The 24,689-nt window shown below is 37.7% G+C and overlaps 1 protein-coding gene and 1 pseudogene across 4 annotated transcripts in view; one reads left to right on the forward strand and one right to left on the reverse strand.

Annotated features, from left to right (window-relative positions):
* The window catches only part of TPK1 (thiamin pyrophosphokinase 1), a 339,219-nt gene that overhangs the window by 241,609 nt on the left and 72,921 nt on the right, over positions 1 to 24,689 (reverse strand). For all 4 annotated transcript variants that reach the window (XM_025854784.2, XM_025854777.2, XM_073899329.1 and 1 more), the window contains one exon: positions 18,268 to 18,339. In XM_025854784.2, the coding sequence (XP_025710569.1) occupies positions 18,268 to 18,339 (72 nt within the window). The remainder of the gene's footprint in view (positions 1 to 18,267; positions 18,340 to 24,689) is intronic.
* On the forward strand, positions 4,310 to 5,793 carry LOC112810909 (alpha-enolase pseudogene; annotated as a pseudogene).

The following is a 24,689-nucleotide window of genomic DNA, read 5'->3' on the forward strand; positions in this document are numbered from 1 at the left end:
ATTTATGCTATTTATATAAATGTCTCAAAACTTACACGCATAAATTTGTCCCTATTTTTTTTTAAGATTTTATTTATTTGACAGAGACAGAGAGAGCAGGAACACAAGCAGAGGGAGTGGGAGAGAGAGAGCAGGCTTCCCGCCGAGGAGGGAGCCCGATGTGGGACTCGATCCCAGCACCCTGAGATCATGACCTGAGCCGAAGGCAGATGCTTAATGACTGAGCCACCCAGGCGCCCCCTATCATGTTTCATTTATGCTATTTTTACACTTTTCATTTTTTGTTTTCTGTCTCTCCTTTTCTCTTTGCTCACAAATATCACCTTATACCCTCCCTTTAACCCCTGTCCAAGAAACATACTAGGGCTATGTTTCTCCATGTTTATCAACAGATGTAAATTTTCACACATATACACTAAAATATGAATATAGAGACTTTTCTAACTTCTACAAAAATAGAATTATGTAATTGGAACTTTACTGCATCTTGCGTTACTTCTCTCTCAATTATACCTCACTGAAATTCCAAGGCAGCTAACATAGTTAATTCTTTTTTTTTCCCAAAGTGGCAAAATATTCTATGACACAGATACACCATAATATATGATACTATTCAACTATGGACAGGCATTCACTTTGTGTTCCAGCTTTCTGCCTCTATTAGCTGCTGCATTAAATGTCTTATGTATGTATACATACACACATATTTTTCACATATATATTTCACATATATATAGTTCATGTTTCTATGGGAGAGAGTCATAGTTGGAACTGCCGAATTAAAGAGACATGTACTTTTTATGTTAAGAGATTACCAGATTACTTTCCAAAGAAAACATATAATGGTTCCCATCTCTGCTAATATCAGATTATCCCATTTCCTATGTCTCCAACAGCAACAGCTATTGCTCTCATTTTTGCCACTCTAGTAAGTTTAATATGGCATCTCATGTTGACATGCATTCCTCAACTACAGTGAATTTGAGCACCTTTTCATATATTTGGGGTTTACTGGAATTCATTCTCTTCCAAAATGCTTATTTTGGCAAATTTTTTTTGACAAATTTGGTTTTTATTTATCTTTACTCATTTACATAAGAGTTCTCTTTATATTATAGTTAAAACCTTTTATCTATCATCTCTTTATACTTATTATTCCAAATCTGTTTTTCTTTTAACACTGTTTATGATATCTCCATCCACAGAAATTTACTAGGTTAATGACATAGTCAAAATGCCTATCTTTTAAATCCCTGGGTTTCCAATCCCTAGTTAAGATGGACTTTCCCTCACCCTACATTCACATATATCCTAACTGATTGTCTCTTTAAAGATTTTTGTTCTTTACATTTTTGTCTTTTACACATTTGGAAATATTACCACATGTGATATAAGGGTCCAATATTATTACACAGTCTTTATGGGTAAGAAATATTTTATACATAATTAATCAGCAGTGTTGGAAAGCAGGTTAAGTTTAAATTTCCTTATTAAATCATTTTTGGAATAAGGTAAAGAAAGGCAAATATATATTATGTACATACCCATCATACTTATAAATTACTAATTCACTTCAGCAAACATACGGCCTCCACTTAAAAATCTGCCTAAATTAAGTGACATGTTCTCATAAATTTGAAGTCACAGGACCCAATGCAAAACCACTGCTAGTGCAGTAAAACTATCAACAAAAATTTAACAATTCAATGCACATACATAGAACACCTATAAGGTAAAAGGAATTTTAAATTAAATTCAAAGAGTTTTAAGCCTATAATGTCCACCTTTGGCACACAGCATTCCCTGAACAGGTCTAGGTTACCGTTACCATTATATAAAGGAGAGACAATCCAGTATTTTGGCTCAGAACGGCTATTAGAAATAGACGTGGATGGAACTGGAGGGTATTATGTTGAGCAAAATAAGTCAATCAGAGAAAGACATGTATCATATGACCTCACTGATATGAGGAATTCTTAATCTCAGGAAACCAAATGAGGGTTGCTGGAGTGGTCGGGGGTGGGAGGGATGGGGTGGCTGGGTGATAGACATTGGGGAGGGTACGTGCTATGGTGAGCGCTGTGAATTGTGTAAGACTGTTGAATCACAGACCTGTACCTCTGAAACAAATAATACATTATATGTTAAAAAAAAAAAAAAAGAAGATAGTAGGAAGGGAAAAATGAAGGGGGGGAATCGGAGGGGTAGACAAACCATGAGACACTATGGACTCTGAGAAACAAACTGAGGGTTCTAGAGGGGAGGAGGTCGGGGGGGTTAGCCTGGTGATGGGTATTAAAGAGGGCACGTACTGCATGGAGCACTGGTGTTATATGCAAACAATGAATCATGGAACACTACATCAAAAACTAATGATGTAAAGTATGGTGATTAACATAACATAATAAAAAAAAAAGTTTTCCAAAGTCATAATGACTTGAGATTTTTTTCTAACGCTCAAATGTGGCAGATAAGCCCAAGGTATTAGGTTGCTTCTAATATTCTCTATATTACTATAGTTTTCATTATATTCCTACCTTTGCTCATAAAATAAAATTCTGCATTACTTATTCCAACATTGTAAAACACTCTAAGTAAGTTGTCCGTTTTTTTTGGTTCTAGGTTTTTCTGCTCTTCCAGACGGTTCCCTAAACTCTGTGATACCAGCCAAAGCCCAGTGTAAAATGACCTCTAACAACACAGGCAGGAGAGGGGCATTACACTGGCCGGCATTCATCATGCTTCCTCAGTTTGATAGCTAACAGCTGCTCCTTCCACGCCAGCACAATAAAGAATTCTACAACCTAGCTGGGTTTTTTTTTCCTTTTTGAAACATCACTTTTGATCTCCTTGCAATTTATTATCAGAGATGACATTTTTGCCTGCAGCTGTTTTTCAATGAACTCCTGATGTGTGTGCATCCACACACATCTCCAGCTCAATCCCCAAGGTCCCTTTTTGAATTCCAACAGCATGCATAGTCACCACCACACAATATACTACATAGATCAGGTGGTTCTTTCTTGTGCTGGGTCTCATCTCAATACAGGGTAAAAACTCTCCAAGGCAGGCCTTCCTTCTGTGCCTCTCAGACCCCCTTCAAGCATTTTACACAGCACTGGTAAATCTCAGATGCTAAGTAAATCCTCCCTGATTGATTTACAATGCACACTACCAGACCTTAAATCCCTTCAAGGCAAGGGTCTCATCGTATCTGTAATCCCAACAATCTGCCAAATTCCCAGCCGATGGCTCATGCATTTATTAGTTTAATAAGTATTTTGAACCATTACTAATTCTCAACATTGGACAAGAGGCTTAAGGACTTTATGATGACAGACTCTAAGAATATTTCCTTTCCAGAACATGTTTTGTTTGCTTGTTTTAAATCAAGAAGATAAATTTCCTCCGAAAGCAGTTTCCTTCATTAAGAATTTGCTAATAGTGAATGCTTCGTCACACTTTTCCACATAAAGCTTACCTACTGAAAACATTTCAAATGAGAATGTTCTAATTAAAACAAACTGAAGTCAGTCTTTAATCTGGGAATTAAAACAAATACTAAGAATAATAAAGTACACCAAAAAATGTTAAGTGACATTTGTGTCTAGCTTCTTAAGTGTATCACTTTGTCACAGTTTCATTTTTTTCCATTCAAAAAATTTTATTTTGTGCAGCATAAAGGTTCTAAACTTTCTAAGGCAGACGTGCAAAGAAAATAGTGCTACAAAGGTTAAAGAAAATCAAGATTAAAAAGCTGGATAGTAAATAAGAACCTTTCACTCAAACATCAAGCCCATTAGCCAGACGAGGGGAGAGTCATGCTCACAAAAGGAAACCAAATAGAACACTAAAGCACTATTTTCTCACTGGGAAAAGAGAGATGCTGTAGGAGTACAGAACAAGAGAAATCATGCAGAGCTAAAACCTAAGTTTTACCAAGGCCATTAGCTCAGAAGCTAATAAAAGTGCTAAAAAAAAAAAAAAAGTTGTTGTAAGACCTAAAAACTGTCAAGCAAATTCTTGAGGCTAACCTCTGATGTAATTAATCTGAAATGCTAGAGTTGGGACCCACCAAGTAACTCTGATGCATGTTAAATTTCAGAACCACCAGCCCAAACTGCATGAATATATCCAGAAGTGAGGATGAAGTGTGAGACAAATTTTGGTATAATTAAAGCTCATAAGAAAAGGGAACATCTTAATCAAGACAAATATTAAAAGTTATTAGAATAAAGATTAGAAGATACTAAATTACACCTTAATGTCTATTATTTTTTGTAACCACTAAAATTTAATTCCCTCTGTGCCCAGTGGTGCCTCAACTGGTATCTACAAGGCCCTCGAGCTCCGGGACAATGACAAGACCCGCTACATGGGGAAAGGTGTCTCAAAGGCTGTTGAGCACATCAATAAAACTATTGCACCTGCCCTGATTAGCAAGAAACTGAACGTCATGGAGCAGGAGAAGATTGATAGACTGATGATCGAGATGGATGGGACAGAAAATAAATCTAAATTTGGTGCAAACGCCATCCTGGGTGTGTCCCTGGCTGTCTGCAAGGCAGGGGCCGTGGAAAAGGGGGTGCCCCTGTACTGGCACATTGCTGACTTGGCTGGCAATGCTGAAGTCATCCTGCCGGTTCCGGCTTTCAACGTCATCAACGGTGGTTCTCATGCTGGCAACAAGCTGGCCATGCAGGAGTTCATGATCCTGCCCATTGGTGCGGCCAACTTCAGGGAAGCCATGTGCATCGGAGCCAAGGTTTACCACAACCTGAAGAATGTCATCAAGGAGAAATATGGAAAAGATGCCACCAATGTGGGGGATGAAGGCGGCTTTGCGCCTAACATCCTGAAGAACAAAGAAGCTCTGGAGCTGCTAAAGAACGCCATTGGGAAAGCCGGCTACACCGACAAGGTGGTCATCGGCATGGACGTAGCTGCTTCTGAGTTCTTCAGGTTGGGCAACTATGACCTGGACTTCAAGTCCCCTGATGACCCGAGCAGGTACATCACGCCTGATGAGCTGACCAACCTGTACAAGTCCTTCATCAAGGACTACCCAGTGGTGTCTATCGAGGACCCCTTTGACCAGGATGACTGGGAAGTTGGCAGAAGTTCACTGCCACTGCCAGCATCCAGGTGGTGGGGGATGATCTCACCGTGACCAACCCGAAATGGATCTCCAAGGCCGTGGGCGAGAAATCGTGCAACTGCCTCCTGCTGAAAGTGAACCAGATCGGCTCCGTGACCGAGTCTCTCCAGGCGTGCAAGCTGGCCCAGTCCAATGGCTGGGGCGTCGTGATGTCACATCGCTCTAGGGAGACCGAAGATACCTTCATCGCTGACCTGGTGGTGGGACTTTGCACCGGGCAGATCAAGACAGGGGCACCTTGCCGATCTGAGCGCTTGGCCAAGTACAACCAGATCCTCAGAATTGAAGAGGAACTGGGTAGCAAGGCTAAGTTCGCCAGCAGAAACTTCAGAAACCCCCTGGCCAAGTAAGCTCCAGGCAGTGCACCCCGAGTCCTACGGTCCTGAGTCGGCTCATTAGACCTCTGCTCCCCACGGGCAGCTCAAGGCCCCCAGCCGAAACTGGCCAGGGACCCTGCTAGTTAACTGCCCTCTCCCCTCCCTGTGATGTTCTCACTGCTTCCTTAGAACTGCCGCAGAAGCCAAACCTCACCATCTGGAACCCTGCTGGAAACCCTAACTCTGTAATCGTGTGATTGGCCCAAGTCATTGTTTTCTCACCTCACTTCCACCCAGTGTCTGGAGTCACATCTGTCTACTTTATAATCCTGAAGTGTCCGCGGGTGAAATCCCCAGTGGTTTTGTGTGCAGAATAAAAAGGCCTCAGTGACCCATAGGAAAAAAAAAAAAAAGAAAAGAAACTGAGTTTATGTGCCTAAAGAACCAAAAAAAAAAAAAAAAGAGTAGGGGAAGAAATCAGATAAAATAGATAGGAGACATCAGACTCATTTTCCTCAAATGGGAAAAAAAAAAAAAGAAACTGAGTTTATGTGCCTACAAAAAAAAAAAAAGAGTAGGGGAAGAAATCAGATAAAATAGATAGGAGACATCAGACTCATTTTCCTCAAATGGGAAATGTAGGACCTGTGACACCAATAAACAAACGGGCGTAGACAGAGAAGCAGAGGCAAGCTGACAGACTGACAGGAAGGCGAGCAGACAGACAGAGGGACAAATAACAGAGATTCTATCATCTCTACTGGTCCACAACATGCAAGGTGCTACATGAACACTTTCAAGAGGTAAAAGTCAAAGACCTTACCACCAAAAAGTTAAAAGTCTACTTGTAAAGATAGCACACCTAAGGATGGGGATAGTAAAGAGACATTAAATACAAAAGCCTACAAGCCTAAGGCATAGGAACTTGATCCTGTGGGCAGTGGTACCATCTGCAAAGCTTCTGCCAAGGGAGACTAAATGCATCTAAAGATGGTATACAGGAGAGAGGGAAATTGAAAATCACCACAGGTAGGCAGCTAATTCCCAGACCAACTGCAACTAAGCAGGACAGAACTAGTACCTACCAGAGACTAGTTGGGGGCAAGAAAGAGGAATGGCTGAGAATAAGGCAACGCTGTAGAAAGGAAGCCGGCATCATTTGACATACATCTCCAAGGTTGGTAAAAAGAAGGGGGTTGGTTAAGGATGGCTTCTAAGAGTGAGTGAAAACCACAGTTCTGATTTTTTTTTTTAAGATTTTTGTTTATTTTATTTCAGAGAGAGAGAGAGAGCACAAGCAGGGGGAGCAGGGGCCCCGATGCGGGGCTCGATCCCAGGACACCGGGATCATGACCTGAGCCGAAGGCTGACGCCCAACCCACTGAGCCACCCAGGCGCCCCACCGTTCTGATTTGAAGAGAAAGATGAGGTGGTTCCAAATGTGCTAAGAGACAAGTACAGAAATTTCCAGTGGGAAGTGTATTTCAGGCAAAGAAAAACAGAGCTAGCATCAGGTTAGCTATAGAAAACAAATCTTAATCCAATAGTGAAAGTTAGCAGCTAAAACAATCCTATTACATGTAGTTTCCTCTCGAAAAAATGTCTATACCATTTAATTAAAATTATCTATTGCTGTTCCACAAGGATAGTTGTAAAGCAAAATTGGGGAGGAGGTGATACAGTTAAAAAGCATTGCTTTATGTGTCGGCTGGAGGTGGCAAAGGAGTTGGAAGCAGAGAAATACTGAAGGGAAAAATAAATACAGCCTCCATTTCTGACATTAATTTTTCCACTTAAAACCTTGATTCTTTGGATAAAGAAGATGTGGTATATATACACAATGGAATATTATGCAGCCATCAAAAGGAATGAGATCTTGCCATTTGCAACGACGTGGATGGAACTGGAGGGTGTTATGCTTAGTGAAATAAGTCAATCAGAGAAAGACATGTATCATATGACCTCACTGATATGAGGAATTCTTAATCTCAGGAACAAACTGAGGGTTGCTGGAGTGGTGGGGGGTGGGAGGGAGGGGGTGGCTGGGTGATAGACATTGGGGAAGATATGTGCTATGGTGAGCGCTGTGAATTGTGTAAGACTGTTGAATCACAGATCTGTACTTCTGAAACAAATAACGCAACATATTTTAAGAAAAAAGAAAAAGAAGAAGATAACAGGAGAGGAAGAATGAAGGGGAGTAAGTCAGAGGGGGAGACAAACCAGGAGAGATGATGGACTCTGAAAAACAAACTGAGGGTTCTAGAGGGGAGGAGGGTAGGGGGATGGGTTAGCCTGGTGATGGGTATTAAAGAGGGCACATTCTGCATGGAGCACTGGGTGTTATGAACAAACAATGAATCATGGAACACTACACCAAAACAAATTATGTAATATATGGTGATTAACATAACAATAAAAAATTAAAAAAAAAAAAAACCTTGATTCTTTCTTACGGTCACTGTCTGTGCTGTGCTAATGAATTTAAATCTCAGGAAAAGTCCCTGGACTTTATTTGCTTCTATATAATGCTTATCTCCAAACGCTCAAAGGAACATGTGTTCACTCATCCTTGTAAAATCTGTTCAGGAAAGATGCCATTTCCCTGAGAAAATAAAGAGAAATAAAGGAATTTTTGAAATTGGAAAATGTTCTTCAACTCATCCAGACACAGGAATTTTGGTTTATTTTTTGCATTTCTCCTTTTACAATATCGGTTATCTACAGACCTAATTACTAAATAATCCTGGGTAAAAATAGGTCTTCCAATTCTTTAATTTCCTTCAGTAGTACTGACATGATAGTTATTTATTGAAAAAAGTTTCCAATAGCTGCTTAAAAAATTAAAGTACCATCATCATCTATTATATCAAAGGTGCCAAAGATCTCAAGCACTCCAAGTAACAAGGGCAGTAAATGAAAATGGGCAAGAATCATGCAAATTTGAAGCCAATTAGAAAACAAACAATTTCATTAATTTTAAAAAACACATCTTTTTACTGATGTAATGAGAAGATGAAAACAAGTAGTAAACATGGATTAGTTTGTTTTGGAGCAGTGTTTCCTCATTTTTACTTACGATACCAAAGCTAAAAATGCAGTTTGGAAAAGCCAAACGAAATAAAGATGGTGACAGCAACCAATTAACCAAGCAAATAAAATAACCTTCTAGTCTGATGAAGCAAACATCAATCAGGCATCAGGTTAAGGCTGTCTTAATACATCCAAGAAAGAAAGAATACAAGTAATTAACCAAAAGTTTGCCGATAAACGTTCTCCTGTATATATTTTTAAGTTCATTCAATTTTAAAACTTTTTATTCAATAGTTGGAAATAACTTGTTATATTTATCTCTGTAATGTTTCTTCAATTACTGTGCTGACTTATTTATTGGTTTGCCTTAAGTTACAGAACTATGTTGGCATCATTCATTAAAGTGAAAAAACAAATGCAATTAATAATTTTTACTTTTGCTTAAAATACTTATTTACTGAAGTGACACCATTCATGTACCACAAGGAATACCTTGTCTTTTACTTCTGATTCAAAACAAAACAGGTGAAATTACAATTAGTTCACTTCAAAATTTAAAAAGAAAAATAGACACATCAACAACTGTATGGTAATATAAAATTGTTTAGAAGAAACCCAAAACGCTCAGTAGGCACTAGTAAATTTTACATTAATTCTAAAGTTGAAACGCTAATGAAGCTGTTATCTATACCACACTGAAATAGAAATATTCATTAAGTAATAAAGACTTCCAGTTTGTACCAGTGTTTAACAAGTATTAAAAATCTTTATAAACTAATTAATGACTGTTCCTTACATAATAAGTACCATATAGTAAATATAATTGAAACCCACTTTAATGGCAAAAGATCTCCAAGTACCAAGACCAAGAACATTCAAGATAGGGAGTCTCATTAGTGGAGAGATAAAAGAAATAGGAGAATGGATGGAATGTTTACCAAGTTGCTTTCATACTGATTGGGAGTTTGACATTTACGATTCACAACTTCTCAAAGGTTAGCAGCAAAAATTTCTAGTTTGCTGAGATTCACAGTTCATCAAAATTTGCCATAACTAGAGTTGATTTTTGTTTTTGGTTTTTTTGACAAGGAATACAGATATTACATGGCTCCACCTTCCTTCCAGAAACTTAAATGCCAGTTGAGGCTAATAAAGAATAAAACATACACATTCATACCACAACCTCAGAGTTTTGTTAAACTGAATGAATGTTAATGCCTCCAATTACTGTAGAAGGCCTCAGGATTATACTTAGCTAAGATAGTTCATAGCTGTGTGTTTATGGAGAATTAGCAGACGTCATAGACATGATAGAAAAACCATTTTCTGCAAGCAGAACCTCGAAACCATTTCTGTACCACATTTAACTAAACATATGTAATGTCTTGGGCGCCTGGGTGGCTCAGATGGTTAAGCGTCTGCCTTCGGCTCAGGTCATGATCCCAGGGTCCTGGGATCGAGTTCCGCATCGGGCTCCCTGCTCCTTGGGAGCCTGCTTCTCCCTCTGCTTCTCTCTCTCTCTCTCATGAATAAATAAATAAAATCTTTAAAAAAAATAAACATATGTCTTTAACATTAAGTGTGAAAGAATCACTCTCTATTTACAAAAAAAAAAAAAAAGTTTGCATGTTTTCTATTTATTTTTCTCCCGTGCAGGAAAGGAATGCTGTTTCTTTCTTTCTTTCTTTCTTTTTTCTTTAAGATTTTTATTTTAAGAGAGCCAGAGAGTGCACACAAGCCAGGGAAGAAGTAGAGGGAGGGAGAAGCAGACTCCCCACTGAGCAGGGAGCCAGGTACAGGGTTGGATCCCAGGACCCTGAGATCATGACCTGAGCTGACAGCAGATGCTTAACCAACTGAGCCACCCAGGTGCCCCCATGAGTGTTGTTTATTTAAAACATAGAAAGCAGATATAACTTGATTTGTTATACTCTGAGAACATAAACAATTCACCCCCTCTCCAAGAAAATATTAGGAAGTTATTAAAGCATGCTACAATTCTGTTATGGTTAGGAAAAAAATGCTAGTTTTAGACTAACTTGTAACATTCACATGTTATATTTTTGCTTGGTTATCTAAGACAAGATAAAAAAGGGCTCACATGGAATGCAAGTTATTATGGAAGCCTCTGCTAAAAAAGTGTCCCTTAAAAACTAGCAACAGTGTTCCATGTGTAACAGCATGACAACTGACAACATTCCTATCACCCAGTGAGAGTTTTGGAACATAGTACTCAGAGGCCTATTGAATGTTATGATTAAAAGTGTATTTTCTCAAGGACATCTTTGATTTAGTAATAAGTGATATTAATAAAAATAAAAGGTAAGGAAAAACAAAACTAATAGTCCTGTCTACATAATCAAAGCAAAGGATAATCTGGTGAATTTAAGCAAATGGACATGGATAAGCCATATGGATAAGAGAAAACAAATCTATTGACTTAAATAAATATATAGTTGTTGAGGCATATTTTTATTTCTCAAGATCCCTAAATTTTCGGGGCGCCTGGGTGGCTCAGTCGTTAAGCGTCTGCCTTCGGCTCAGGTCATGATCCCAGGGTCCTGGGATCGAGCCCCGCATCAGGCTCCCTGCTCCGCGGGAGGCCTGCTTCTCCCTCTCCCACTCCCCCTGCTTGTGTCTCCTCTCTTTCTCTCTCTCTCTGTCAAATAAATATTAAAAAAAAAATCCCTAAATTTTCTATGCACATTCATACCCATACAAATTTTATTCTGTATTTTTTTCCCTCCCTCCAAGGTGACAAATCCAGCCTAGTTCCAGCCAGTACAAAGATATGGCCCTTTTCCTTATTTCTGCAATAGTCTATATGCTACTGAACAGGAAGAATGCACAACCTGTGAATCACGAATGAGTGCCAGTGGAACCCCAAGAAAAGGGCCAAAAGTACTAAATGCATCATTATAAACAAGATGTATAAAGTAATCATTAAGCAAAAAGATTGGGTTTGTAACCAGTGATAAGGTATAGATTCAATAAATACCTAATGGATGATCCAGGCTGGTAATGTTAAGTACATCTGAAACATAGTATTACCAACCTATTTTTTAACCTAACCAAAAGCTGCCGACAGCTGAAAAAAATTCAATGTACCTTATTTATCCACTGTTTGTTTTGAACTTCCAAGAACATCCCAAAGACATAATCCCATTACTGAGCAAGCAAAATACTCCTGTGTTCTTAAAGGGAATGATGGAGTACCGGAGGGGAAGGTTCATTTTTAGACACTTTTATTTAATGGCAGAATCATAGTCTCAAAAACAAATATTCTGGATGATTCTATTACTTTTCCATTAACATCCACTACCTTGAAATATGTTTTACACATTGACCACTTATATACAGAATAAATCTCAACTGCAGGGTGAAAGAATTTAAAATAAAATACTTTATATAATGCTCAATTCTTACAGTCATTCATTTATTACTTATTGGGAGGAAATAACCATCACTGGTACTTTTCCCGTTTTCACTATTAAGTTGCATAGAAAGAAGAGAGAGGCAGGTAACTTTTAAAAGATAAAAGTTTGGCAAATATATTGGTTGATTTCACTAACCCACTTCATTCACCATCCTTGGACAGTCTGCCGAATTGTTTTTCCAGTATGGCTACATCAGTGAGTCTACTCCATAAAAACCACCCAAGTGTTATATATATATTATTAACAGTGGCAGGAATTGAAGGTGAAGAAAGGGGAGGTATTTTACTAATGTACATATTAAAAAGCAAATAACATATCTTAACCATTTATATGTCTGGGAGCACCTGGCTGGCTCAGTCAGTGGAACATGAAACTCTTGATCTTGGGGTTACGAGTTTGGGCCCTGCATTGGTTGTAGAGATTACTTAAAATCTTAAAAAGAATTACATGTCTGTTATCAAGTCAGAAACACAAAACTATAAAAACAAAATAAAGCATGCACAGAAACAACCCTTCTTTATAAACACATTTAAGTCTTTGTTTAAAAACTACTGTCTCCCTCACCTAAAACATCCTTCCATCCCTAAATGATCTTACCTAATACCAACAGTTTCACCAAGAGTCCTGTGGTGGGATTTGTAATTCCTTATTTACTACTCAATGAACAAATCTATTGCAACAGGGCTGGCCACCATGCCGCAAACAGGCCACATCTTATAAAAACTACATCCAATGAAGGAGGAGGAAAAAAAACCCATTTAAGGTTGGCCTTGAAGTCAAATGACCTACAAAATATCCTGACTGAGGTTTATAATGGTCCCAAAGTAATGCAAAGAAACTTTCTAATTGATGTTTAATAAGAAAAGCAAATACATATATACAGGGTAATAAATTAATGCCCAAAATAATCATTGACAATTGAGTTATTTAAATTTGTGTTTTGCTCTGTTTGATCTATACTTTGTCCTGTGTTTAAGGTGTCCAAAATTTATTTCCCAAATTTATTTATATCCATCAAATTCATGTCTAATATATATGACATTTCCACTGTTTTTCTGAAGTCACTGAAATGTCTTCTGTAAACAAGGACCAATATCAGTCTGAGGCTATTCAGCATTGAATTTCAATGCCTACCAGTAAGGGACTGAAACTACAACATACTGCAGTAAGGTGAAGACTGCCTATAAGAACACCTGGCACCAGGCTTACAAATAAAAAGGACCTTTGAGATCAATGCTATTTAATAGAAAACAGAGTTAAAACAATTCTCCACTTGCCAAGAAGCCTTGAATACAACTGCAATAGATTGCTAGGGCTTCCAGAGCAAAATACCATAGACTGGATGACTTAAACAATAGAAATTTATTTTCTCACAGTTCTGGAGACTAGAGGTCTAAACTTAAGTGTGAGCAGAGCTGGTTTCTCCTGAGGACTCTCCCCACGGCTTGCAGATGGGCACCTTTTCTCACTGTGTCCTCATGAGGGCCTATTCTCAGAGCCCCAACCCTGGTGTCTCTTCTTCTTCTTAAGGACACCACTCCTATTGCATTAGGACCCCACCTAAGACCTCATTTAATCTTAATTACCTCTTTAAAGGCACTATCTCCAAATATCACACTGGGGCTTCAACATATGATTTTGGGGAAAACAAATCAGTCCCTCACAATAATACACTTTACAGTGACTATCTGGAATATACACTGGGAATGGGTACATCAGACACTAGATTGTAAGCACTTTAAGAAAAGGGCCTGTGTCTTTCTCACTGGTATCCCAGTCCTTGTATATTGCTTGACACATACCATGCTCATAAAAATATGGATTAAAAAACAAAGTAATGGAGGGGGTTTTTTGCCTTTCAGTAAACATATTAGAAAATGCTATGCTGTGAAAGTTGATATTTAAAAATGACCTTTCTTTAGAATATCAAGTGCAGCAGTTTATATAAAGTACCACAGAATTAGGAAGTATAGCAGAAGATTTATAAATGTATTTCAAATATTTTCTTAAAGATTTATTTATTTTAGAGAGAGAGAGGGATCACGAGTGTTGGGAGGGAGAGAGGGAGAGAATCTCAAGCAGACTCCCTGCTGAGTGTAGAGCCCAACGTGGGGCTCCATCTCACAACCTGTGAGATCATGACCTGAGCTGAAATCATGAGTCAGACGCTTAACCGACTGAGCACCCAGAGCGCTCCAAATGTATTTCAAATATTAAGTACTGAAATTGTGGTACAAATTCCCTACACTCTCTGGGATATTATGGTTATAAAAACACAAAGGCAAAAGAGGGAATCCTGGGAATGAAAATAACACAGAAGTCCTAAGTATCTGATAATATTTGTATTATAATAACCAGAATGATAAAAGATCTCATTCAATAGACATGGACCATCATCTTGGGAATGGGAATGGTAAAATAGGTCTCTGGTCTCGTATCGAACAAAACTTACTCTGTTTTGTGCCACTAATATACCGAAATGTCTTCTATATTAAATAATCTTTTTGTAGTCTCCCAAATGTCTCTTTATGACTGGGACAGATCTTTTCTGCCAGCCTTATTTACAGGGACCACAGCTAGTACATAACTGTTTTACTTAATGGACCTGAACGAAGTATGCAAATTGCTCATCGGATCTTTGGCTCAATATTCACTTAAATGTGATCAAAGCATAAGTTCTGCAAAACACTAAGCACAGAAAATGACACAAATGGTGTCAATTTGGTAGTTGAATAAACTGTGATAAGCTTAACTATTACAGGATTCTTAGGTCTAATGACTTAAGCTACTCATTACTAGAACAGATGCCTCCCAGATCATCCTAACTAAAATCCAAATACCCTAAAGCCTAGCATTTTCCCAGATAACATATCTGCTAGGTCTTTGCCTCGATATACTCAAATGACAAAAATGTACATGCTATTCTACCCATCCAGGTAGTCTTAACCAGCTTATTCCTAAAAACTAAATTCATGGTAACTATTTAGATCGCAAGGAAGCCTTACTAGAAGGTATCACTGTTTCATTTCCATCGAGATTCTGCCATTAGATGAATCAAACAATTCACACTGTTCAGTTCCACTAAACATGTTCAAAAATAGAGTATTTCCTCCCAATACTGTTCTTCTTCTAGTAGCTTAAACAAGTGTTTTGCCCTAAGGTTTTCTCCTCTGTTACCATTCAGGTTGACTAAACATCACAAGTGAACTCTAGACATACAAAGAATGTGGACCAGATTTTCTCTCAAACATTTGTCTCCTAGTGAGGTAAAGAACCCATTGGTTACACTCTCTATCTTTTCTGCCTCCCCGTGGCAGCTTTTTTCCAAAGACTCCAAGCAGATACTCTTGTAAAACTAAAAGCTCAGAGAGCCTCAGCTTCCACCAAAGACTAATACCACAGAAAAGTTCAAGATATTTTTTAATCCACCATTGTACACAAATACTAACCAGTGGAAATGTTCAACTCATCTACAGTCGATTAAATAAACCTCCAGATGTAGCTGGCTTTGAAACACCCAATTACAAGGGAGAAGCCACTGAACAAAGTTGGACATTTAATACACACAGAAACACTAGTACTTATCTAACACATCACAGTATACAGGGTTTAAAATAGAACCCAGGTAAAAAAAAATGCTTCTAAATTCTGAAGGGCACAACACAATACAATGTGGGAGAAAATGTGAACTTCACCATGTTTCTCTGGTTGCTTCCCCAGCCTGTTCTTTCAGAAGTCTTTCACACTAAATGGATTAGCTTAGTAAACTGAACTGAAATAGAGGAAAAACCACCATAGAGAAACCTTCATTTCTCATTACAAATTGCTAGGAAGCTGCTGAACAGGACAATGTCTGCATTTCAGGGAAAGCCATCTAACTCCTGAGTACTTTGATCTAAAGAACCGAAAGAAAAGAAATGCAACATGTTGCATTTGCCCCTGGAGAGCTATGTAGAGAGGATGTTCTACTGATGTTTTCTAGGTTTTAGGTGGGAGTCCACCATCTAGTTAGTGTAGAACTAGAATCTGTTGGGACTTTTTTTTCCCTGTGACTTTGTTTCACTAAGGATACCACAGCACAAAGGCTGCCGCTCAGGCTCCCGAGAAGGATAACTATCAATAAGGTGCTCTTATTCCTCTCTTTAACTACACTTCAGGATCACTCCTAGTTAGTTAATATATGGTGCAATATCGGTTTCAGGAGTAGAATTCTGTGATTCATACAACACCCAGTGCTCATCACAACAAGTGCCCTCCTTAATACCCAGTTTTGTTTTGTTTTTTTTTAAAGGTTTATTTTAGAGAGACAGTGTGCACGCAGACACAGGAGGGGAGAGGCAGAGGGAGATGGAGAGAGAATCTCAAGCCGACTTCCCGAGGAGTGTGGAGCCCTCCCAGGGCTCAATCTCACAACCCTGAGATCATGACCTGAGCCAAAATCAAAAGTTGGACACTCAACAGACTGAGCTACTCAGTCGCCCGATACCTTCTTCTTTTTTTTTTTTAAGTTTTATTTGGAAGCACAACACAAAACAGTACAGTACAAACAAAAAAAATCACAGCTTCTGTTGTGAGAACCACAAAACTCCTATTCTACCTTTTCTCAGTACTCAGGAACAGACCCACTTTTTATAATGGTTAATGGCTCCAGAGAGCCAAAAATTATCCTGGACGTATATATGAAAGTACATTTCAATAACCCAAAGAAAAGTTATTTTGGAAATGAGATTTATCTAACCATTGCAGTCCATGTCACATTTAAATATTTTTAGTTCTCTCCATGTATACAGACTGGCCTACTGTTCCTTTTTTTATGCAAATCAAATAAATAGTTGGTTGTATGTCCAGCATGAAACTTTTTCAAATTCAATTCACTGCAGGAAACAAATGCAATCAGAAACTTCAGTCAGCTCAAAAATCTACATTGTTTCACAGTATGGACAAAATAGGATCCTTCACCCTCCAAAATGAGACTTCCTAGATGTAGTTTTCCCTACCCAAGGTTTCCAGTCATTCTCATCAATGATTATTTTGTCTATTTTTAAGATGTGCAATAAAACACAGCTGGTCACACACTCTCCTAAAAATATAATAAGACCTGGTAATAAGTTCAGATAAAAAGGATGTGCCTAATCAGTTTACTTTGGTATTTATCAGGAATATGAATCATATTAAATTCACTTTCACTGGTTATAATTACTAAGCAATTATGTGCCAGACACAGCACTAGGCACTGACGTGACAACAAAAAGACCTTTCTGATGGCACCTGAATAACCACCTAATTACAAGCAAGTGAGAAGTTCTAGAAAAGTGAAGTTACTGTCTAAATAGCTTTCCAACTTCCAGTGCAATAATAATGTGACATTTTCAGTTGGCTAACATAAAGAGAACTAAATTTAGAATAAAGTGTTTTCATGGTAATCACCCATAGGACAAGAAAAATTCATTATACAAAGTCATCCATAATGATCTGTTCCCTCTAGTATCACAACTACCTCTCCACAGATGTGAGCTTATTGACGTAACAGATTTGCATTCTAAGACACATAGCCTTGATGCTGAGGATACAAAAGAATTCTGCAATAAGAGAGAATCATCTGGAATATGCATCAATATATCAAGAATCACGTTCTTCTGCCTATCTAATTTGGCTTAAAATTTATATTGCTAACCTTGAAAGAAGTATCCCTTTGAAAAAAGCTCAAGATTTCATGGAAGAGCAGAGGTTCAAAACAGTAAATGATATTTAATACTATTTTCTTGCCTAGAGCTAATGGTATAAAAATCAAAGAATAATGTAAAAAAGTTAATAAAGTCTGTTTCTTACAGGAAAACCCACAAAAGTATTAATTCTGCAAAACTACTGCATATTTATATATTCCAGCATCCCTTGAGATTCTAATATACTGTCTTTTTTTTTTTTTTTTTTTTTTTTTGCCGATCTGGTCACCCGGCAGATGTCTTATTGCTGGATACTAGGATGAGTGAGGCTTAAGGATGCTTTTTATTGTTGCTGGTGTCAAAACTATTTACACTTCAACGAACAGTGAGAACTCAGGATAACATCCACATAGCTGATATATGAAATACGCATAGTGATGCTACCTTGTAATTCTGTCCTTGGGGGATCCATCCTGTGGAAACCACCCACAGAAACTACTTAACAGAGCAGATCCATTCTTCTGATAATTCAATAATTATATCACTTCATTATAAGTTCCACTTTTCGGTACTGTAGTTATATTCTGGAATATTTAATAGTCATATTAGTCCTAAATAGATTAAGAAAGTAAAGAATTATAAATGCTAATTAAGATTACCTTTGCTCCAAAGATGACGAACACATTTGTCCAGAGGCTGATTCAGAACCACAAGGCAGTATTTCAACTTCCCTATGGAAATAAAAGAAGTAAAATAAGTAGGTGAACAGAGTCCTCTGTTCCCCTCATTTGAGACTAGAATCACACTCCACTAGTCTAGATTTTCAATCTCCACAGAGCTAAATTTCAACTACAACTAATTTCTTATACTTTAATTTTAAAAGACAACATAGTTTAACTGATCTACTTTATCCAATATGTCTGCCCAACATTACTATATTGCTGAGGAATTGATGATAAAAACAATTTATCATAAAAACAACTGGGTAAGCTTCTTTTTGTAGGGGATGAGGAACAAAAATGGTCTTAAAATGAATTCTCATCCTTACGAGATATCCACCCCTTTGACACAACTAGTCTTCCATCCGGCTGGTCCAACAACATCCTAACATGATTTACCAAGTAGTGGGGCCTGGAGGGCACGTGTTTTCACACTCATTCTCATTTATTCATTTTCTCGCTCCTACCCCGTCTCTCTTTCCTCCCCACACAAAACTTTGGTATGCACAGAATCCCACTAGCTCTTTTCATGAATCTTTTACTCCAAGTTTTTAGATGGCACTCAAAAGATGAAGACACTCAAAAGACAGAGAAAAGTTAATTCGCCAACAGTCATTCTAGGCCCTTTATAATGTGCTAAAAATAGTGCAAAGCAAAATGCAATCAGGCTGTTGAAAACCTGTCATTCAGCTCAGTCCAAGCACTCCATTTCATTTAGGGAAGAGAAATGTTTGTTTGGTGATAAGAAAAATTAATTTTTTAAGCAATCTCAGTGTTAGAAATGGAACAAGATAAGGAAATGAAAAGGGGATGCCATCATCCATAGCACACATTCTTAAGTGTTGATTACATAGCAGGCACTGAGAGTACAAAGAGGAATAAGATTACAGAGTATCTATGAGATAAAACATTTATAATAAAGAGGATTTATTCTACAATACAATACAACACAAGTATATGAAGAGGACCAGGTAATAAACAGATGAGTGTGGCAGGACTTCAAAGCCCAGAGAGTCAGTAAGGTCTGATGTCACCCTAGAAATCTTTGTGAAATGCAGATTTCTGAACTTGATCTTAAAAGGAAAAAAAAAAGGTGTAAAGAATAAAGGAAGGGGCAGTCCAGACAAGGAAAACACCACACAGGAAATTGCTATCCTTCGCCATTAGGGTTACCAGCATGCAGTTTCAGAAGCAATGCCCTAATGACAGGAAACCAAGACAGGGACCAGCATCCCAGATTTCAGACGTACTGACAGAGGAGTTTAAGTTGAGGTACCCAGGAAGTATTTAAAAGGGATGCAGAAATGAGTACTAAAAGCAATTTGTGTCTATTTGGTAATAGTGCATACAGAAATAGCAGCCAAGGTCCAAGAGCAGCCTAGCTGCTAAGATACTGCAAAGAAGGGGCAGACACTAAAGAACAAAGGAGGAAGGGACATCATACCATTTGGCTCACCACTGAGCTGAAGGACATCAACAAAGGAAATGCGGAAGTAAAAATGAGAAAGGTACAAGAAGGGAGAGGGTATTTCCCCTAATGTGCTGTCAATAACGCAGCATGCTCTGGAGATGTCACAGAGACTAAACAACCAGAAAAGGCCCTTGAGAAGGGGAAATCTCAAAGCAAAATCTGAGAAGTCACAGAGGGAGCCTCAAGACAGGGAAGAGAACAGGAGTTAGTAAACCAGGAGAATGCTGCTTGTTAAAAAATAAAAAGTGAACTGTGAGAAATGAAGGGAAAATGGCAGCAAAGTCAAGAGAAGATTCTTTAAATATAGAAACAATCTTTTATTCTGAAGAGAAGAGGAAGAAAGGCTGGGATTCATTCATTCATTTAGCAGGCATTTATAGAGCACAAAATACTCTGTTCAGGCACCGTTGAGCTTGCTGCCCTCCTCAGACTTAAATCCTATGGATGAAAATCAATACCTACTGAGATGGAGGTACATGAAGACACATAGAGACACACAGCACCGAGGCAGAGGTGAAGTATGGTTGATTTATTTGTAAGTAAACAAAACCAAAGTGAGAACATGGAATTAAGAGTACAGTGTGAACCATTTCAAAACAACCACTCTAAGAAGCGGATTACAGAAGGTGACAGTCCACAATTTTAAAACTACAAATTCATTTGGAGTTCACTAGCAATTAGAAGACATCATCAGGTCCATCTCTAATTTCAGGACTTTTCCCACTAATTCTGGAGAGGGGAAGCAGGAGTAGGCATAAACAAGTTAAGACGGTGATGACAGGAGGTTTGAGAATTGGCAAAACCACTTGTCAAGAGGTAAAGGGAATCCAGGATGCTCCTTTGGGCAGCATTACTGTGAATGATTGTAGCAGAGATGACAACAGCCTCATGATATTCTTTCTCTTCTTAACAACAGAATCCTGAGGGGGGCGGGGCGTTCATTTTGTTTCATTTTTGGTTTTTACTTCGTTTTGCTTTCTGTTTTTTTGTTTTACTGGGCCCATTACTGTCCAGGTGAAAAACTATATATCCCAGACTCCTTTGCAGCAAAATGTGGTTTTAAGATTAAGTCTGGCCAAGGAGACTTGTACTAGACCTTTATAAGTTACTTGTGGGGAGTCTCCTTAAAACAGAAGGGGCTCGATCCTCTGCTTCTTGTCTTTCTCCATCCTGCCATCTGGATCAAGGACTGAGGAACTGCTGAATAAAATTTTAGCGGCCACCTAGGATCACCAAAACAAGAGCAACAGCCTGAAGGAGCCTGGGTCCCCCATGACTCCATGAAGCAAGCCTCCCATTCTACCACTTCACTGCCTGCTTACAGACTTCTTTTATGTGAAGAAAACTAATTTTACATCACTATTATTTGGGCTTTCCCTATCCTATAGAGAGAAACTAAATTTTAATTAATGATCAGGCTGGGCTGAGACAATCTAGATAGGAATTAGAAGAGGATTTTAAAGAGGAACAGGCATGCATCAAAATGCAGGAAGGAAAACTTTTGCCCATTCATTCATTCATTCATTCAACACGGATGGAACATCAATATGAAAAATTCATAGCCTGGGGGGCGCTTGGGTGGCTCAGTACATTAAGCATCCCACTCTTGATTTTGGCTCAGGTCATGATCTCAGGGTGGTGACATCCAATCCCCCTTTCCCTGCCTCCCCCCATGGGACTCCTCACTGGGGGGTGGGAGGGTGTCTGCTTGAGGTTCTGTCCCTCTCTCCCTCCCCTCCCACTTGCCTTTCTCTCAAATAAATCTTTTCTTTAAAAAATTCACAGCCTGACACATGGTAAGGGCTCAATATGATGTTAATGGCAATAGTAATTTGGATAGTAATTTGGATAAACCAATGGTCCTTTAACATTTGCTAAAAAAGGTATTCAACAATATGATATGTATATTTAAATTAAGGAATGAAACCACTTTCCAGCACAGATTCTTTGATATGTAAACTCAGCATTTTTGTGGCTCAAAGAGCAGCAGTGTGATGAGGGGGAAAGGCTTTATTATCCACATTACTGCTCCTCTAAACCAATACTTTCACTAAGGTAGTATCTGTGAAGGCATTTTTGAAAAGAATGATGCAGAATGAAAACATATAGTACAATTAAGATTAAGTTGTTAATAATCAAAAATTAACTACTTCAGCAATTTCTATCTTTAACATATATATGTTAATCTTGTTCTATCTACAAATACTTAGGTACTAGGAACTGATACTCTTTCCTTTTCTCATCCACTCTCCTATGGCATTTTAACTCGATGAAGTCAGTTTGATATTCAACTCAAAGCCCTCATGATTACTAATCCATAGGTTGCAGAAAAAGGAGCATCCAAACTACCTATTGTAACTAAACAGTTTAGTGTAGTTACTGGAACTCCACAACACTATGGGGTACTAAATCATGGGACACTGCCTTTGGCTCTAAATTTACAGAAATTTATATAAAGAGAGAAAGTCAGGAACGTGGAAATAAGGAAATGAATAGTATTATCTCAAGTATTTCTCAAGCTATGACGATGATGTAGTTCTGGGATACACAGATTTAAGAAAAGGCTGTGAAGAACTTCCTCGTTATACTATAAAGACAACAAATTTTTAAATCAAGTATCCTAAGGCAATCTCAAAGAGAAATGTAAGAATAGGGAACATGATTTCAAATGCAAGAGAACTTTTTCTTTACAAAAATATATAATACCTTCCCTTTTAAAGAACAGAGAATAATGTAGACTGGTGTCAACTCTTCAAACGTTAAATCACTAGTACTAGGTTTGTTTTTTTTAACAGCAGGAACTATAATTTAATCACATCATATTACACTTATGTAACATTCTATATTTTGCCTGTTGATATGTAACATAGTTGAGTTTATTACAAGCATTATTTCCTAAGACTTAGAACTGCTTTTTCAAAAGGGTTTCAATTATGGCAGAAGATGGAAGATGCCTGATCCTGGATATATCAAACCCAAGTGCTCCAAAGGTACCTGGAAATCCTGAAGTACAAAGAGAAATTGATACAAACAGGATCCTAAGAAGATAGGATAATTAAATACAGCACGGTACACGAAAGGGACCCAGGAAAGGAAAATTACATTAGGTAAAAACTAAGGAAATTTGAATAAATGATGCAACTAATAATAAATAATAATGTATTAATACTGATTCATTAATTATATGGGAATTCTCTTTACTATTTCAATTTTCTGTAAATATAAAGCTGTTTAAAAAAAAGTATAAATTTTTTAAAGTCCTGGAGCAAGGAAAAGAGAACTAAAAACTATTCCATAAAGTAATGATTCGGCAATTACTCCAACAAGGGTCATTAGAGCCCAAAAGTCTGTTTGGACTTCAGGTATAAAGCCAAGAAAAAAGCCCACTGCAACAGAAGGCAAAGATAATTCTATTTCATTGTGGAGAACTTTATTATATCAAGATTTTCTTTTAGTTAAGAAGTGCAAGGACAATAGAACAGCAAATACCAAGCAATCTAATTTCTTTTTATTTCAGAATTCCAAAATGAAAATTGTTTTAAATCCAATTTATTTAAACAGAAGAAGAAAACATTTCACCAATTTCCCTCCCCACCATACCCACCTCTGGCAACGACCAATCTGTTCTCTGTATCTCTAGGTTTTGTTTTGTTTTACATTTCATATATAGAAGACCTCATACGGAATTTTTCTTTTGCTTATTTCATTTAGCATAATGACCTCAAGGTCCATCCGTGTTGCAGTAAATGACAAGATTTCATTCTATTTTATAGCTGAATAATTACATTATATAGATATATCATATATACATATGTACATATATAATATACATATGTATGCATACACATCAAAATTTCTTTATCCATTCATCCATCAGTGGACACTTAGGTTGCTTCCTTATCTTGGCTATTGTAAATAATGCTGCAATATAAATGGAGATGTTTATAGCTGTTTAAATTATAAATCAGTGCTTTAGTTGTCTTTGGATAAATACCCAGAATTGGAATTGCTGGGTCTATTGTAGCTCTATTCTTAATTTTCTGAGGAATCTCTATACCATTTTCCACAGTGGCTACACCAATTTATATTGTGACTAACATGCAAGAGAGTCCCTTTTCTCCACATCCTCACCAACACTTGTTATTTCTTGTCTTTTTGATAATAGCCATTCTAACAGGCACCAGGTCATCATCTTATGGTAGTTTTGAATTTCCCTGATGATTACTGATATTTACCATCTTTTCATGTACCTGTTGGACATCCATGCGTCTTCCCTTGAAAAGGTCTATTCAGGGGTACCTGGTTGGCTCAGTTGGTAGAACATGTGACTCTTGATCTCAGGATTCTAAGTTTGAGCTCCATGTTGGATGTAGAGTTTACTTAAAATATAAACTCTAAAAAAAATAAAGGTCTTCTGCCCATTTCTTCATTGGATTCTTTTTTGCTATTGAGTTGTACAAATTCTTTATATATTTTGGATATTAGTCCCTTATCAGACATATGATTTGCAATTGTTTTCCCCCATTCAGTAGGCTGTCTTTTCATTTTGGTGATGCTATCCTTTGCTGTACAGATTTTTAGATTGATGTCCCAACTCATGCTTTTGGCATCAGATTCAAAAATCAGCACCAAGACCTATGTCAAGGAGCTTACTGCCTACGTTTTCTTCTAGGAGTTTTATGGTTTCAGGTCTTATGTTCGAATCTCTAATCCGTTTTGAGTTTATTTTTTTTGTATAGTGTAAGATAGTGGTCCAGTTTTATTCCTTTGCTTGTGGATGTCCATTTTCCTCACGCCATTTATTGAAGAGACTGCATTTTCCCCATCTGTATATTCATGGCTCCTTTGTCATCGATTAATGACCATGTATGTATGGATTTATTTCTGACCT

This window comes from Callorhinus ursinus, unplaced genomic scaffold, assembly GCF_003265705.2.
Source record: "Callorhinus ursinus isolate GAN/ISIS: 27379988/994484 unplaced genomic scaffold, GSC_fseal_2.0 scaffold12, whole genome shotgun sequence".
Lineage (NCBI taxonomy): Eukaryota > Metazoa > Chordata > Mammalia > Carnivora > Otariidae > Callorhinus > Callorhinus ursinus.